The following is an 18,596-nucleotide window of genomic DNA, read 5'->3' on the forward strand; positions in this document are numbered from 1 at the left end:
TTCAGGAGGGATATTGGAATGGCAATTTCTATAGGAAATACTCAGAAGGATAGGATTTCCATTAGTATTCATTAAGTGGATACAAATAATATATGGGAGACCAATGTCAACGGTTAAATTGGGAGGAAAGCACTTATCTTTTTTCCAGTTATACAGAGGCACAAGGCAGGGTTGCCCTCTCTCTCTCTGGCACTCTTCGCAATAGCAATAGAGCCAGTGGCAGAGGCTCTTAGGACTTTGCCAGATATTCAAGGACTCCGAGTGGGAGTGCTGGAGGAGAGGGTAGCCCTGTACGCCTATGATATGCTGCTGTTCTTGAGAGACGCGGGACCATTTCTAGAAGGAGCATTAGAATTACTAAATACTTTTTACAGGGCTTAAAGTAAATTGGGGTAAGTCCCTATTATTCCCCATTGATCAGGGAGCACAGGATACCGCTGTCCCAAATCTACCATTGAAATGGGTGACGGAATTCAGGTGCCTTGGCATAATATCTACACAGGTTGAGGATTTCCGAATGTTGAACTTGGATCCAGTAATACAGGAGTTTAGGAAAAAACTAAAAAAGGTATGGGAAACGCTGCCTCTGTCATTATTAGGACGTATAAATCTAGTAAAGATGAAGATTCTTCCTAAATTTTTGTATTTAGAAACTCTCCACAATGGTTGCCTAAAATCTTTTTTTGTACAATTACATGGTATGCTTTCTGCATTTATATGGGCAAATAAACCAGCTAGAATTAAATAAAGTACACTTATGAGACCAGCAGTAAGGGGGGGGGGGGTTGTACTTCCCAGACATTTACAAGTATTATTTAGCCACACAGTTAGTGACGGTGGGGAGATGATTGAACCCTGATGGGTTTTACTCTGCCACAATGTTGGAAGCAGCAGTGTTCCAATTGGTGGAGGCACTGCAGGGATTGCTGTGTGTGTGTGTGTGTGTGTGTGTGTGGGGGGGGGGGGTGTTAAAATCTAGGTGGATCTGACCCCTCCAATGATGACAACAGTAAAAATATGGAAAGGTGCCATAGTAAGAGAGGGATGTTCGAAAACGAATTTATCCCCAAATACTCCATTGTAAAGAAATCCTGAATTGCCACATTTAAACTCCATTCAGGATCCAGGGGCATGGACTAAATATCTCTCGCAAGTATTACAGGGGGACATTTTTTTCTCATTTGCAGAAATGAGGCAGCTCTGGAATGTGCCGGAGAGTTATACTTTCAGATATATGCAACTTGTTCATGCTCTATCAGCTCAGTTCCCTGGAGGGACTCCGCAATTAATGCTTTTAGGTTTGGAGCAAATGTAAAGGAAAAAAAGAAGTCAACCTCAACCCTGTATACGTATTTATTAAGGACTACACTGGCAGATATAAGTAAATTAAGTGAATGCTGGAGAAGAGATGTACCAAATTTAGTGGAGGAGAATTGGGAGGAGGTATGGGGGTTCCCATTTCAGATATTAGTATCACTTCGAGACAAATTAATACAATTTAAAATAATACATAGGAGCCACTATGACCATATAAGCTATACAATATTTCCCCATCAAATCCTCAAAATTGCTGGAGATGTGCAGACATTCCAGGAAACTTCATGCACATATTTTGGTCTTGCCTGAAGATGGTGGTATTTTGGAGGGAGGTCCTGAGAATAATTGTTATAGTGACATCAATAGTTCTGGAATAGGCAAAGATCTGCCTATTAGGATTAGTAGGGAAGAATATCACCTCTATAGGAAAGACACAGGTGGGCCTATTATTATTTTATGCTAGAAAGACAATAGTGTTAAATTGGAAGAAGGTGGAAGCTCCCTTGGTGGAACATTGGAAAAATCTAGCGAACATTGTATAGACATACTGTAATAGAGGATATGGGGAGAAATGCGAAAGAGAATGGGCAAGTTGGATAGAGAATCTTATGACGGCTTCAGGATGAAAAGGGTATAAAGAGAGGATAAACCACACCATGGAATAAAGGGAGAGAGATGAATGTATAAAAGGAATGTCAAGTGTAATTTTATGGAAGCTCCGGAGAGCAGATAAATGTAAATTGTGAAATGTATATGTATGTTTTCTTAATTCTTAATAGATTTATAATAATAATAATAAAAAAAGTCAGCTGCTACAGTATGTGTTTTTTTTGCTGATGGGGGGGGGTTGTAAAGGTTCATGTTTTTTCACCTTAATGCATCCAATGCATTAAGGTGAAAAAACATCTGATGTTTGGAAGAGAGCTTCCCAGGAGGGTTACCAGAAGTAGGGAGGAACCGAGACAGCCCGAGAAGATGAGAATCGCCCGGGGCCACTCTGCAAAACGAACAGCACAGTGGAGGCAAGTATGTTTGTTAGTTTTATTTTTTTTCAATTTAAAAACCCCTTTAAAGTAGAACTTCACTCTCTCAATCATTGGCTATTATATCATATCGGCTTGTTTTAAACTTTTTATCATTTCTACAGTTACTTCCGTGTTTCTATACCTAGGAAAATTACTTCATATCCTAGGAGTCTTCAGGAGTGAGTGAGTGAGTGAGTGAGTGAGAAACTTATATAGCGCAACACATGCAAACTGAATCGCCTCTGGGCGCTTCAAGAGGGGCTCTCACAGCCAAGAACACCCTCTCCTGCTTGCATGCCTGAGCTTAGGGCAGATGGATTCCAGGAAGTAAATGCTTCATTAATTATCTGCCCTTACTCAAGACGACCACAGACAGAAATGCTAGGGGGTTGCTTTTTGAAGGGATTTCTCAACAAAATAATGCATGGAGACATGGATGGATAGGCAAGTTTGCATTGAATATTAAAAAAGTATTAAATAGCATTTTTATTTGTGGTACTCAGATAAAGTGTAGTTCCACTTTAGCGGCCAAAACTGTTTTTTTTTTCTCAGCGGCGTCTGGGTCTGGCTTCCATGGCAATATACCCCCTTTTAACTTTGCAGCAACTGCAGGAATTTAAAGTGGATGTAAACCCTCATATATAGCCAGTGAAGTGAACTGCCTCAGATACTACACAGGGATGTAACAAACATGCAGTTTTACATGCATATCTGCTATCTTAATCTTTATTATACTGTTTAGAAAGTGCACAACATTAGATTTTCTCTTCAAGGTTAGCACTGCAGTGAAGCCTGGGCATACAATACAGCCAGAACAGCCGATTGGAGGAAAGGCACATGCCCCCTCTCCTAATAGGTAGAATATTTCAGCTCTGTTTGCTTAATCATTCAGCTCTGTGATAATCTATTTATAGCAACCTCCCCAACACAAAACTCTGGCTGCTTTTATCATATGTGATGGAGAACCTTAGCGGAGTTTTTAGACTAACAGAAGAACGAAGCAGGAGACATAGGGACATAGTGCTTTGAAGAGAGATAACAAAACATTGCAGATATATGTGCCCAGCTCCAATTTCATTAAAGGGGAGTTCCAGCCTTTTTTTAAGTTTATTAAAAGTCAGCAGCTACAAAAAGTGTAGCTGCTGACTTTTAATAAACAGACACTTACCTGGGGGCGTGGCCGGGATGTGAACGAGAGCAGACGTGTGCTGACTGAGTTTCCGCTCCTACCGCTATCCTGGCTTGATTTCCAGTGCCAATTCCTTCTTCCAGCAACCGCCTGCCTGACATCCTGGGGCGAAAGAAGGCACCTGGCACCCCGAGGCCTCCTCCGCTGTCTCCGGGTAAGCTCCGCTCGTCCGCGGGGATCGGCGACCGAGTCGCGGCGGCCATCTTACCCACGAGGCTCCCTGCACAGGAGATGTCGGCTAGCTCTCCAGCCTCCCCTAATCCACCGGCATCCGTGGCCATCAAGGAGGGTCGAGACTCGGTGATGGTCAAAATTGACCACTTAGTGGCGGATGTCAGCCTGATCCGCCATGACATGGACAAATTTAGGGACCGGTTCGTGGAGGTGGAGGGCCGCATTTCTCAGCTGGAGGATTCCACAAGAGCCGATTTCCAGGGACCTGCATGCCCTACAACTACAGGTCAAGGCCCTGCAGGAGAAGTCCATCGATACCGAAAATCGGCTCAGGAGGAACAATATCAGGGTCCTGGGCCTCCCTGAAAAGGCGGAAGGCCTCAGGCCTGCAGAATTTACAGAAGCCTTCCTGATCTCCCTCCTGGGCCTGCCAGCCATGCCGCCTACGTTTGTGGTTGAGAGGGCCCACAGGGTCCCTCCCAAGCCTCCGATCCCAGGAGCCCCTCCTCTGCCTTTCCTGCTCCGGCTGCTCAATTACAGGGATCGAATCCTGGCTGCCACCAGAGAAAAGCGGGATTTACTCTACAACGGGGCCAAGATCATGCTTTTTTTCTGACTACTCCCCAGAGGTGCAACACAGACGCCGCTCCTTTACAGAGGTGAGGAGATCCCTGCGGGATCAAGGCCTCAAATTCAGCCTACTCTATCCCAGCAAGCTACGGGTGATTGATGGGGACCGCACCCACTTTTTCATGGATCCGGAGGCGGCCATGTCGTGGCTGGAGGGTCGATGAGGGACTTCACCCTGCGGCAGGTATCTGTGTTTATTGCCCTGTCCATTCCCTGCGGTCACCTGGCCTGCTCCCCCTCCGAGACTGCCCTATCAATTTTTGTCGATACCTTAATTTTTCATGCCATTCCTGCCTGTTACTCGCTATGGCTGCAGTTGCCTTCCCCCCCTCTCCCACTGCTGGCAGGGGTACAGGAATGCCATGTCACCTGTGATGTCGCCTGTTGCCTGGCTCATGATCCGGTGCCTTCCCCGAACCCCTGTCTCTATGTTTTTTTTCTGCCCCCAGCCCTTATTGCTTTTCTCCTTCTCAGTTAACTTTGGGCATCGGCCGTCATGCACTGCCTTGACCGGGAATCAGTCCTACTTCGGCTAATAGGAGACGTGACTGCTCAGTGCACGAACTAGGACACACATTACCTCGGACCACGGACGTGGTGGCACTCCAGGACTTCTGCCCCCCCCCTCCCCTGTGATTTTTGGGTCTCCCCCATTGTGTCTGTTTTTTTTTTCTCTCCCCTCTTGTGTTTTTTTGTCACCCTCTTTGCTCTCCGGAGCCTGGACACTGACCATTGGTCTCTGACGTGCCCGCTGTCCGGGAACTGGTGTGGGCGACCTGGCGCCTGCCGTGTAGGGCCCCCAGTTTTTAGGGGCTCATTTACACTGTTTTTTGACTGTTTTGGGGAAGAAACTATTCCCGCCCCTCTGACCGTTGTTAGAGGGCTGGGACATAGTAGGATAGGTACTTTGTGCCTGGGAATTTGGTTTTGCTCAATGTTGGTTATGTTTGTTCAGCTCAATGCCTTTCACTGTTTTTTAAATATGCCATGCTCAAGCGTTCATACTATGCAATACTGTGTGCTCAGGATCTTGCTGCTCCTGGGGTGCCCCGGGGTGTATCTATATAGTTCTCCCTTTTATTTCCTGCCCCCTCTACCAGGTGGCTGACCGTTCATCTGACTCATTTACCATTCTCTCCTGGAATGTCAGAGGCCTTAACTCTAAATTTAAACGTGCCACCCTCTTCCAATATCTCAAAACTCGCTCGCCCCAGCTTATTTTACTCCAAGAAACTCATCTCATGGGCAGCAAGATCCTGACTCTTAAGAAACCCTGGGTACAACGGGCGAAACACGCTACTTACTCTACATATGCCAGGGGTGTGTCCATCCTTGTTCACAAAAATTTCCCCTGCGTGATCGAGGAGGTCCGTTTGGACCCCCAAGGTAAATATGTGGTACTAGTCTTCACGCTTTGGGCACAGAGGTACATTATTGTCAACATATACATCCCCCCCCCCCTTTTCACCTGCCTTATTATATGAGGTGATGGACAAGATTACGCCTTTCTGCCCGGGGAGGATTCTGGTAATGGGTGATTTCAATGCCATCTTGTCACATGACCTGGACAGACCTGCGCCGCCTAAACATCGATGTACGGACCTGCTTGCCTGGGCTCAGGCGGTGGGTCTGGTGGAAGCACCCTGGGGTGAGAGCCTATTCGTGCTTCTCGGCTTCCTACAAGACCTGTCCCTGATCCCGGATAGATCTGGCCTTCTCCAATCCCGCACTGTTAGCGGATGTGTTGGGGGCGGACTATCTTTCCGAGCGGTCTGTCCGACCACAGTCCATTGGTGGTGGTGCTCCGCTCTCCGGCATTGCGCAGTGCTGCGCTTTGGCGGCTGGGCGCGCAATGGGTCGCTCATCCGGATATAGCTGAAACCATGCCCCCCTTACTTACTGAATTTTGGGAACGTAATGCAGGCACTTCCTCTCCTGAGGTTGTGTGGGATACATTTAAGGCCTACACTAGAGGGCAATACATCTCCTCCATAGCTAATGTCAAGAAACAACACTCAGCTCGGACCCGGGAACTGGAGCAAATGACTACTGACAGATACAACTTGGACCCCACATCGGATCACTTTGATCAAATGATGGCGGTCCAACGGGACCTGCATCTACACCTGGCTGAGGCAACTCGCCTGGAGATCCACAAGGGCAAGCAACGGGCCTTTGAGCAGGGGGACTGTAACGGCCGCCTGTTGGCTATGATGGCCCAACATGATCACCCCTCACGACAATCTCGCTTCTTCAGACCCCTGGGGGTGGAACTGTGTCCTCCCCCCAGGAGATCCTCCAGACCTTTAGTGACTTTTATAGGACTTTGTATTCCTCTGGCCTGCCTGCGGACTTCCGACCTGAGACTTTAAATGCCTTGATGTATTCGCTGGCGCTAGGCTGGCTCTCGGATGGGGAGAGAGAGGCTCTAGTTCAGCCGTTTATGGCCCTGGAGGTACAGAGGGCCATCCAATCCTTCCCGCCGGGCAAGGCGCCCGGGCCGGATGGGCTCCCGCTAGACTTCTACAGGGCACATGTGGGCCTTTTTCCATGTACCACGCTCACTTAACGCTAATATATAAACCTACCAAGGACCCAACTTCATGTGCCTCGTACCGACCCATTGCCCTTCTGAACACCGACTTTAAAATCCTGACTAAACTTCTTGCCCTCCTGTTATATCCCATGCTGCCCACGGTAATAGACTCGGACCAGACAGGTTTCATGCCCCGGAGGTCTACGGACATGAACCTCAGGAGGCTTTTCACCAACATACACACTCAGCACATAAATGTGGGGACGAGGACTGTGGCTTCATTGGACGTGGAAAAGGCCTTCGACACAGTCGAGTGGCCTTTCCTGTGGGAAACTTTACGAAGGATGGGATTTCCGTTACTGTTTTTTAAATGGCTTCAGGTAATTTTCAAGACCCCCACCTCCTCGGTACGCCTGGGTGGAGGTTTATTCGTCCCCTTCAGGCTCTTCCGGGGAACGAGGCAGGGTTGCCCTCTCTCTCTCCGGCCCTATTTGCTCTTGCCATTGAACCGGTGGCGGAGGCTCTGCGCTCCTCACCACTTATTAGAGGTCTTCGTGTGGGCATGCTGGAGAAGAGGGTGGCCCTGTACGCGGACGACATGTTACTGTTCCTAAATGACGCGGATCCCTCGTTGCAGGGTGCATTGACTGTCCTTGACACATTCGCCTCGGTCACAGGACTCAAGGTGAATTGGTCCAAATCGCTGCTTTTCCCTATTGACCAGGCGGCCAGATCCACCTCCCAGCCTGGTAGCCCCTTATGTTGGGTTAGCTTCTTTAAATATCTAGGTGTACATGTGTCTGCCTCGGCCTCTGATTTCATTTCGCTAAATTTGTCCCCGGTCCTGCTGGAAGCCCAGACCAGGCTTAAGGCTTGGAGTAATCTCCCGCTGTCTGTCTGGGGGAGGGTTAACCTTTTTAAGATGAAAATTGTCCCCAAGCTTATGTACCTTTTCCGCCACTCCCCGCAGTGGGTGCCCAAGATATTGTTCAGTAAATTGAACCAGATGTTTTCCTCTTTCATTTGGGGCCCCTCTCCGCCAAGATACAACCTAGCGACTCTGATGAGGCCGCGGACGCAGGGGGGAATGGCGTTCCCCGATTGCTACAAGTATTTCCTAGCAACTCAGTTGGTGACTGCGGCCTGGTGGCTTCGGCCGGACGGGACTAACACCTCTACTGCCCTGGAGGCCTCGGTGGTCGGGTCGTTGGAGGCCCTTCAGTTTTTGCTGTTTCGGGGCCCCTGTGCGCCGTACCCCCTGACCCCTTCCATGCTTACCACTCTACGGGCGTGGAGGACGGGACTGGCCATTGAAAAGTGCAAACCCACTGAGGTTTCCCCCAATGCTCCTATCTGGGTGAACCCAACCTTAGACCACTTTTATAAGCTTTTAGACCACGTTGCGTGGACGAGGTGCGGTATCAAATTGATCTCGCACATCGTCTCGCAAAATAAGTTGAGCTCGTGTCTACGTTTAATCTACCCCCCATTATCTTTTTAGATACCATCAATTATCACATGCGTTTACAGCACAGTTCCCGCTGTCGTCCTGCATCGTGGCCCAGTCGGAGTTGGAGAGAACACTTAGGTTTTGCTGCGATGCGAAACCCACCTCGCACTTGTACTCATACTTGATCTTTGTGTCTCTCCCTCCTCTGGATGGGCTGCGATCCAGATGGCAGGGTGACATCCCCACGTTAGATACTGATGACTGGGATGATGTGTGGGACCTTCCCTTCCGCACTCTGGTCTCCATTCGTGACAGGCTGGTGCAATTTAAGATTGTCCATAGGGCATATTTCACCCCACACATGCTTCACAGGATGAACCCAGCGCATTCCCCGGAATGTTGGAGATGCAGCGCCTCCCCGGGCGACTTCTCCCACATTTTTTGGCGAAGCCCCGCAGTGAAATAATATTGGGAAGCGGTACTGGAAATGACTAATAAGGTTGCGGCAGTTCAACTGCCCTTGGCAATGGAAGTATGTCTCCTGGGCATTATTGAGAATGTTGTTCCGACCTCCGCTAAACGCACATTGATCAGCCTGCTACTTTTCTATGCACGCAAGAACATTGCCATGCATTGGAAAAAGCCCACGCCCCCCTCCCTGGTTCAGTGGAGACGTCTGGTAAATACCAGCCTTCCTCTGTATAGGGACACGTATATCAATCGGGGATGTCCACAGAAATACGATAAAGTTTGGCGCGCCTGGCTGGCGGAGTCTGAGACTGCTGGCTGATTGTCCAATATGAATGTTGGGTTGACTTGGGGCCTGAGTTTTGCTGCTGTTCTATGCCGGGCAGATGCGCCGGCACACTGAGGGTGTATAGTGCCTGCGGTTAGATGCACCCCCGCCCCCCTATTCCTGTGCATTTGCCAACGGAAGCACACTGTTGAAGTATAAGGTGCCATTTACTCTGCTATATGGTGTAAGAATTTGAGTTGTTGTCTTGTCGCTTGTCTTATTTTTGTACTGTCCTACAGGGAGATCCCTGCAAGAAGGTGATTAAGCTAATCGCCTTTCCAGCCCCTCGGCGGAAAGAGGAAGTGGGACACGAAGTCCCCTTCTCCTGAAGCCCCCACTCCCCCCCCCCCAAAAAAAAATACATGCCAAATGTGGCATGTAAGGGAGCGAGGAGTGGGTTAAGCGGAAGTTCCATTTTTAGGTGGAACTCCGCTTTAATCAGGTTTACATTCACTTTAACCACTTCCCACTGCCTATAAACGGTCTGGTGGGCGCTTCCGAGTGGACGTTCCTGAACATTCCTCAGAAGGAGTGGGATTGCGAGATCCCAATGCGATCGTGTCATTTGGACACGGCGCATCTCGGATCGGCAGGAGGGCTCTGTGATTGGCCCTCCTGATCACATGACTTCCAATCAAAGCCATCATGTGATGTAAATAGAGAGCCGGTTGCTAGGCGATCGGCTCTCCTTCTCCTCATACGGAGCTTGTCAGTGAGGAGAACGGATCTCTGCAACCGGTTGGTGATCAATGCATACGAGCGTTTTTTTTTTTTTTTTTTTTTTAAGCTTTGTACACACCGATCACCGGCCTAGTGCCCCCAAAAAGTAAAACACCTGTCCCACATATGTGCCAGTAAAATCATCTGTCCCAGTGATCTGCACACATCTGTTCGTGATCATCTGCGCACATTTGTCCGTGATCACACAAAACCTATTATACAATTATTAGGATGTTTTTTTTTTTTTTTTTACCAAAAACCTGTAGCAGAATACATTCTGGCATAAATGTATGACAAAATTTGATTTTTATTTACACCTTAGATCGCAAAAAAATAAATAAAAAAGTGGTGAATAAATAGCACCAAAAGAAAGCTTGATTTGTGTGGACAAAATAATAAAAATGTAATTTGCGTACAGTGTAGCATGACCGCGTAACTCAAAGTGCAAGAGCATGGAAAGCTGAAAATTGGTTTGGGAAGGGGGTGAGGGTGCCCTGGTTAATAGGTGAAAATAAAATCCTGATATATAGCATGAAAAGGTTTTTCTTCTCTCAAGAGGCAAGACAGCTGTTCTACTAGGACACCAGCAAAAAACTGAAGCATGGTGAGGAAGTGGGAAGGGTTATACTGTCCTTACCACGTTGTTTGTCAATGTCCAATTTTCTATACCTGAATATTCATCTTGTGTCAAAGATGACCTGAATTGTGAAAGCTCTGCCCAGAAAGAGCAAGCATAAGGCAAAGGTCTAACCACCAGTATTGTCTGTAGCCTCCCTGCAGCGTATCTTTTGGCAACTGGTGATCTGATGAGCAATAATCAAAGCAGTAGCATGAGAGGTTCTAAAGCACAGATCCACAGAATGAATAAAAGGTAGATCCTTGCACTGCTGGTCTTCTGGTAAAGCTTCCTTTTTAGCAAGAACTAAGGTTCAGTAGTGCTTTAAATCTCAGACTGGTAGTTAAAGGCAGTGTCTTAAATTTCATACTGCAGATATACTGCTATGAGGCTGCAAGCATAGGTAAGCACACCTTTGTTTTTCAGAAGAATTCTAAACAAAAATAAAAAATGTTTTCATGGCACTTCTTGTCCACAATTAACACATCCATATAAAAGCAATTCTTCCTTTTTTGATTGGTCCACTTTAAATGTTACCAATTGTTACCTTTTCCAGGTGGTAAAACTTTTGATGGGAGTTTTAAAATACACTACATAAAATGAATTTTTTTTTTTTTTTGTAAATAATAAATAAAAATAAAAAAGGCAAATTTGAGTAACTTACCAGTTTTCATGGCACTGGGAGCTACAGAGGGTGCGTTTCCCCAGCCTGGGGTTGGAGGTCCAGTTTCTTCTGCTTCCCCCCATCCAGGAGCAGGTTCAGCCGGGTCACCCCAAGCTGCAGTGCCATTGTCAGCTGGAGGACCCTTATTTTTGCCCCAAACTAAATAAAAAAAAAAAAAAAAGTTAAATGTAAGCAAATGCATTAACACATTCCAGCTATAAAAAGCGACTACCATGTTTCTGACATAAATCTAGGTACATACAAGGAAGAATGTTTAAATGCCTCACCGTAAAGGGGGTCACAGGGTCTGTCAAGGTATTAATAAAAATCCTAAAAAAAGGTGCCCTGCAAGCTTACAGCTTTTATACTCACTATTCTGATGGCATAGGTTTCCTTTCACCATGTCATTCCAGGGCTGCAGCCTCTGTAGTTCTGTTTGAAATTCAACTCTTTCAGAAATGTCAGATGCCAGTGTTCCCCACCGCACCTTTGACCCCCTACATTCTCCACAGGACTAAGCATTGACTTAGGAGTCGATGGATGGAAATGTTGGCACACAGTGGGAGAAATGTAAAATGCAAAAGAGACTAGTGAAGGCTGCAAAGCATCGCTCCATGTGAGCTGTGGTTTCACCCACTGGCCCCTACATCACTACAGAACTTACAGAATATGTAAACCCAACATTTTATATACTCCCGATATGTGCGTGCTGTACCATGTACTTGTATGAAAAAGTATTCTGTACTTCTTTTTTTAGAGGCTTGTTTTGCGTCATGTATTGACCTGTGAGTGAGAAAGAACTTTCTAACTCTGCATCATGTTTCACTACAGATTTCCTTGATAGTATTCTGATTAGAGACCTTCACAGATACAAGGGACCTGGTGTCAGAGGAAGAAAAACAACCCCATTATGCTATTGGGTCGCCTCCATGTTTGACAAACACAGATAGTGCTACTCTGAACAGACATCTGCTATGACCTGCCAAATTGGGCTAATATTGTATTTATTATCTGTCTATCATCATCATCTCTTAGAAGCTAGGTGTCTGACGGCATGCATTTTAGACAGCGATTGATATGGTGACTTGATATTTTCCTCTGATCTTGAAGGTCTGCCACAATCCCTTTGACATTTTTCTTGGTTCCTTCTATATCATTTAGGTTTTCCGTCTGTTGAGACTGGGGTCCAAATTACTCTCGGCGGTTGGCTTTTTTTCCAATGGACCTCAGCATCTTGGTAATATTAGCAACCATGGTCACAGGAACATGAACCTCTTTGGACATGGCTTTTAGCCTGTATTATGCCAATCGTTTTACTAGCCTATACTATGCTCTTCTTTCTTCTGCTCTTATGTTCACTGTTCTGTACACAATGACCCATTGGGGTTGATTTGTCAAATCTTAAATGAACACGCTGAAGTTAAAAGCCAATTGGCTACCATGCACAGCTGCACACATAAAGCTTAGTACGCTGCTCATACATTTCAGGCAGTACCTGAGTACTTGTGAATGTGTAGGGAGCAATGCCTCGTGAGACATGTAGTCCTGGGTAGGAGAAAGCAGCGAGTGATTCTAAATGCAGAAGTTTTTTATACTTTGCTATAGTGGCACTCTATACTATACTTGCTATACATGCGGCTTGCTATAGGGGCACCCTGAAAGCAGAAGGAGCTAGAGGCACCGGTGGGTGGCACCAGAAGAGGATAATTAGGGCAGTTGTGTGCAAAATCATTACACAGGGCAGGTATCCACTGTTTAAAATCACTTTAAAGTGGTAGTAAGGTCTTTTTTTTTCTACTTGTAACAGGAAAGCCTACACAAAGGCTTACCTGTAGGTACAGCGAATATCTTCTAAACTTTCACGGTTTAAGAGATATTCACACTGCATGCAACCAGTGACATCACCGGCAAATGGGCTTTGAAGGAATGGCATACCCGCGCCGTCCCTTCAGAGCTACGTGCCATGGGAGTGACGTCATCGCGGCACGGCCAATCAGTGGCCGGATCACACAAAAACAGAGGGACCAGGTGAAGATAGAAGCCCTGCTAGCGGTGAACGTGTGCCGCTGCAAAGCTTCATTCCAAGGTAAGTATTTCATAATGTGCTAGTATGCAGGTTTTTATTTTATATATTTTTTTTTTAATAGGCTGCTGTTTACTACTGCCTTAAGGGTTCTGTGAAAAAGAACGGCATCTGAACCCAGAGAAGCTAGAGGCTGATAGAATGGAGTGAATAGAAGGCATTACATTACATTCAAAGTCAAAGTTTACCAGTATTATGCATTATATATTTTTTTTTTTTTGTCCACATCAGAGAACTCTATCAGGAGACTTAATCAGTTTTGCGATCATTCGCTGTCTCAATCCTAGTTCACATCTTCAGAATTTTATTATTACACACACATATATATAGAGCCTGTTCCGGCCCCAGAAAAAATATACAAAACTACATAAATGCTTTATTTACCAGTTATTAGGAATTCCCCCGCCCTAACCCACCCCAAGCGTCTTCCCCACCCAACCTGCCCTCTTCTCTCCGACCAACCATCTCATGTCATATCTCCCTTTGCCTGTTGCCCTTCCTGTTTTATACCATCCTGTCTACAAATCTCTGTGATAGCTTATATTTAACCCAATCCTGCCATTTCAGTTTAATTCCCCCTTCTCCTTCCTCCCCCATAAACCTAAGCTGTTCAGTGTAATATATATCGTTTATTTTACCAAGCCAGTTCCTCACCGTTGGGCACTTAGGGTCCTTCCACTGTCTGGGAATCAAACTTTTCACTGCATTTAGGATATGGGGAAGCAAGGTTCTCATATACTGTTTGATAGACATTTTTGTCCCATGAAAGAAACAAACCCGCGGATCAGCAGGTATTTTAATTCCTGTGATTCCCTCTGTTACTAATATAACTTGGTTCCAGTATGTTTAAATTATTGGGCAAGTCCACCATAGGTGTGACATAGTTCCGTTTCCCTTTGGTAATGGTGTGCTATGTCCGGGGTTATGTACCAGCGTGCTAGGCATTTGAAATTCATTTCTATCAGCCCTCAATTGGTTGATGTAATATGCGTCATCATTAATATTTTCCCAACATCTATCTCAATTTCACCTGTTTCCAACTCTTCTTCCCATTTTTTAATATACGGAGGTGGCCCCACGTTTTTCAATCCGTCAGTATTTTATAAAATCGGGGAAATCTCGCCCCTTCCGTTCGGTGCTGAGCACAAACACTTTAATGGGAGCAGATTACCCTCCGGTCTAATCGGGTAAGGGAGGGATTCCACGAAATGTTTCAGCTGTGAATATCGCCACCTATTTAGCTCAAACATTTTTTTTTTTTTTTTACTTAGTTCCTGATAAGTACAAATGTTACCGTCTTTTAGTATGTCCCTTAGTTGTGCATCTGTTTTTTTTTATCCAGTTACCAAACAAACTCACTTTCCCGGGTGCAAAATAATTTGTATCCTTTAGTGGAATTAGTGGGGAATTATATCCCCATTTATCTTTTTTGTGTACCCTATCCCATATTGTCATTGATGTCAGTGTAATCATGTGCATGTGCTCTTTTTGCTGTCTAAATTGTGCCGGGATCCAAATCTCTTTCCCTAATATTGACTTGTTTAAACTACTTTCCCATTTAACCCACGTTTTCTCTTTGTTTTTATTAACCAATCAACCACCCGTGCCATATGAATAGCCATATAATATATATTAATGTCCGGTACCCCCAGACCTCTGTGTGCCTTGTCTCTTGTTAATATTGCAAAGCTTATACGCGTTTTTTAATTCCGCCATATAAACCTACCTACCGTATTTATCGCGGTATAACGCGCTCCCGCGTATACCGCGCACCCCCAAAGTGGCCCGAATTCCTGTGGAATTTTTTTTTTTGTTTTTTTGTACTTACAGTTTTGGTGTCTTGTGCGGCGTTCATCGGCGGCCTCGTCGGGTCCGGCGTCCATCTGCGGCTTCGGGTGTCCTCTTCGGCGGGTCGGGCGTCCATCTTCGGGCGGGTCGGGCGTCCATCTTCGGGCGGGTCCGGCGTCCATCTTCGGGCGGGTCCGGCGTCCATCTTCGGGCGGGTCCGGCGTCCATCTTCGGGCAGGTCCGGCGTCCATCTTCGGGCAGGTCCGGCGTCCTCTTCGGCAGGTCCGGCGTCCTCTTCGGCAGGTCCGGCGTCCTCTTCGGCAGGTCCGGCGTCCTCGCGTCTTCCCCGCCACGAGTTTTGAATACTGCGCCGGCATATACCGAGCGCAGTACACTCGTGTAACGTCGGGCAGGCTCGGCAACTGTCGCGCTGACGTCCTGTACGCTCAGGACGTCAGTGCGAGAGGCGCCGAGACTGCCCGAAGTTACACGAGTGTACTGCGCTCGGTATATGCCGGCGTAGTATTCAAAACTCGTGGCGGGAAAGCGGGTATCGGCGTATATCGCGCACCCACGATTTTGCCCTGATTTTCAGGGCAAAATAGTGCGCGGTATACGCCGATAAATATGGTAATAACTTTAATATTTTAAAGTAAGCTTTCGGGAGTAAAATCGGTAATATTTGTATTTTATATAGAATCTTAGGGAGGATTAGCATTTTGAAACTGTTTATTATCCCTAGCATAGATCTAGGTCTAGATGCGATTTTGTTTAAACCCGTTTTAATGTCATTCAGTAGTGGAATTCAATTATGTAGGTAAATTAACTCAGGCGATGGTGTTATTTTGACTCCTAAGTATTTTAACTCTGTCTCTCTCCAAATAAAATGGGAAGTCTTGTTTGTATCTGCCTTCATCCTGTACTTTTACGCTTATATTAAGTATTTCTGATTTTAAGGGATTCATTTTAAAATTAGAGACCTCCCCGTATGATTAAGGAGTTTTTAAAAGGTTAGGGAGAGTTATCACTGGGTTCATTATGTATAACAGAATATCATCAGCATACGCCGCAAGTTTGTGTTCCTCATCTATCTGTATCCCCCTGATGTCTTATGCATTATATTTAAAATGATTATATCCATACAAAAAAGTCTCAGCCTTTGTATTACTTCAATATAAAAAAAAAAAAAGTATACCCCCTCCACCCAGCTTAATTTCTGACTCCCATTTCGGTCTCTGACTCATTGTGGTCAGGCAACGCACTAGCACCTTTGCTGCCATTGTGCAATGTGCTGGGTGTTTAGTGTGTTCCTGCTCCTTTAAGGAGGGTTGGGCTCCCTCCAGTCATCTGCCCTTCATCTATCCATCAGCATACATGTGCTTCCACTGAGGAGACTCGTTACATTTTAGAGTAAGGGCCCTTTCACACGGGCGGATCAGTAATGATCCGCTCCGTGTGTCCGCAAAGGTTCAGCGGGGATCCTCCGTAAAATCCCTGCTGAGCTGGCAGCTGACAGGGCGGTCCCCGCACACTGTGCAGGGATCGCCCTGTATTTCCTCCGCTCTCCCCTATGGGGGATCGGACGAACACAGACTGTATGTCCGTGTTCATCCGATCCGGCAGACGGAAAAAAAAATAGGATTTTCTTCCGTCCGCAAATGCGGATCTTTGCGGAGGCTGACGATTACGGGTTTCAGCGGATGGTCATCTGCTGACACCCGCAATCACATAGGGACCAATGTATGTCCCGTTTTCATCCGCAACGGACGGATGAAAATGCGGACATACGGTCCGCACGTGTGAAAGGGCCCTTAGGGTCTGCAGTACACAGGGAGCCTTGACGGGGCCTGCAGCTTACGCATGTATTTGCAAACGTGTGCAACTAAACCCCTGTTTTTAACGCACTGTTAGAAAGGTGAATTTGGTTGGTTGCTGGAAATTCTGTGTTTTTTGACATTCCAAGTCAAAATCCCCAGTATAGGCAACTTCTGGGTATATATATCAATTTGGTTTCTATATATCAATTTGGTTCCATAGTATAAATGAACCCTCATAGTAGCAATTACCTGCTGTATTTGTACTATAATGAGCCAATTTATTCTTTTGTTTAACCGCATCATGACAGGTGAATAAAAAATAAAAAAAAGCATGCTGCTGCTAAATGTCTTATGCTGGCTATACACGTATTGATTTATGGACAAAGAAACATTTTCTATTCCGACTTATTCAAATTTTCCTGTCAATGTGGTTGATAATGAATGTCAATTTAACCCCACTAATAATTAGAAAATCAAACTAAATTACTTAAAATTTTAAAATTGAGACACGTGCACAGGCTCCAGAAAGATGGCTGCATAGCCATGAGCTCTGCGCCTTGGCCACAGAACCCCGCCTACTCCAAGCTGTCCCAGCTGGCTTTCCTCACCTCCCGCTGGGCCTAATAGTGTCCTCGACCTGCCTGATCCCTTTATGGCTGGCGGAGCGTGTTGCCCTACCCGGTTCTGGCCACCACAAGCTGACAGCAGGACGCCAAGATTACCTCCCCTGGAATATGCAGTTCAGTTTTGGGCACCAGTTCTCAAAAATGATATCAGGGAACTGGAGGAGGTGCAGAGAAGGGCAACAAAACTGATAAGAGGCATGAAGGAGCTCAGCTGGAGGAAAGATTAGCGGAACTAAATGTATTCTCTCTTGAGAAGGAGATAAAGGGGGGATATGATCAACATGTACAAATACATAAGGGGTCCATGATGGGTGAATGTGGTATTGAGTTATTCTCTTTAGGTCATTACAGAGGACAAGGGGGCACTCTATGTCTAGAGCACAGGTGTCGAACACAAGGCCCACGGGCCGAATTCGGCACTCCAGGACGTTTCATGTGGCCCTCGCACCTCTTCTGCAGCTGCAGGAGAGCTCCAGCCCTCCTCCAAACCCCCTTTTTCTGCTTTTAAGCAATGCATTTAGCTTCTTCCCAGCAGCAGCTTAAGGAAAGGGGGGTGCAGTGTGATGTAAGGGAGAGTGGGGGACTCAACTTCTGATGGTGGGGTGGCTCTTGTCATCTAATGTAAAGGGAGGGGATGCGCTGGACATCTAACAGATACAACTGGCCCTTTTGAGAACAATCATAATGCTGATGCGGCCCACTGCCTCAACTCAAGACCAGCCACAAGGAGACCAGCCAGCAGCCATTACAGAGGAGGCAATCACGATTTAGGCAGCTGTGCTGCACACCAACCCCCCACCCTCTGCCAGCAACTCTGTGCCTCCCAGGGATTCACCTGCCTCGATAGACTAGATAGTTTTCCCACACCCTGGAGGATCTTTTGGACTCCCAGCCCAGCCTGCAACCACCCAGCCCTTATGGTGGACCCAGGGCAATAAGCTCTGTTTGCAAAACTCTCAGAATTGCTGGAGCAGGGTTTGGCCCAGCTGCAAAAATAACCACCAATATCTAGGCCGATATTTTAAGATTAGGCTCCAGGGTTGTTGAAGTGGTGAATACAATGTTGCAAACTACCATTGCAGGTACAAATCAACATTTGCACTGTATTCAGGATCTGCAAGATCAGCTTAATACTGTGTTATCAAAAATTGATCATTTGGCGCTA

General features: G+C 46.3%; 1 protein-coding gene across 1 annotated transcript in view; it reads right to left on the reverse strand.

Annotated features, from left to right (window-relative positions):
* The window catches only part of TNRC6B (trinucleotide repeat containing adaptor 6B), a 512,528-nt gene that overhangs the window by 239,004 nt on the left and 254,928 nt on the right, over positions 1-18,596 (reverse strand). Inside the window, 1 exon segment of the mRNA XM_040359579.1 lies at positions 11,118-11,276. Within this exon segment, the coding sequence (XP_040215513.1) occupies positions 11,118-11,276 (159 nt within the window).

This window comes from Rana temporaria, chromosome 7 (genome assembly GCF_905171775.1).
Source record: "Rana temporaria chromosome 7, aRanTem1.1, whole genome shotgun sequence".
NCBI lineage: Eukaryota > Metazoa > Chordata > Amphibia > Anura > Ranidae > Rana > Rana temporaria.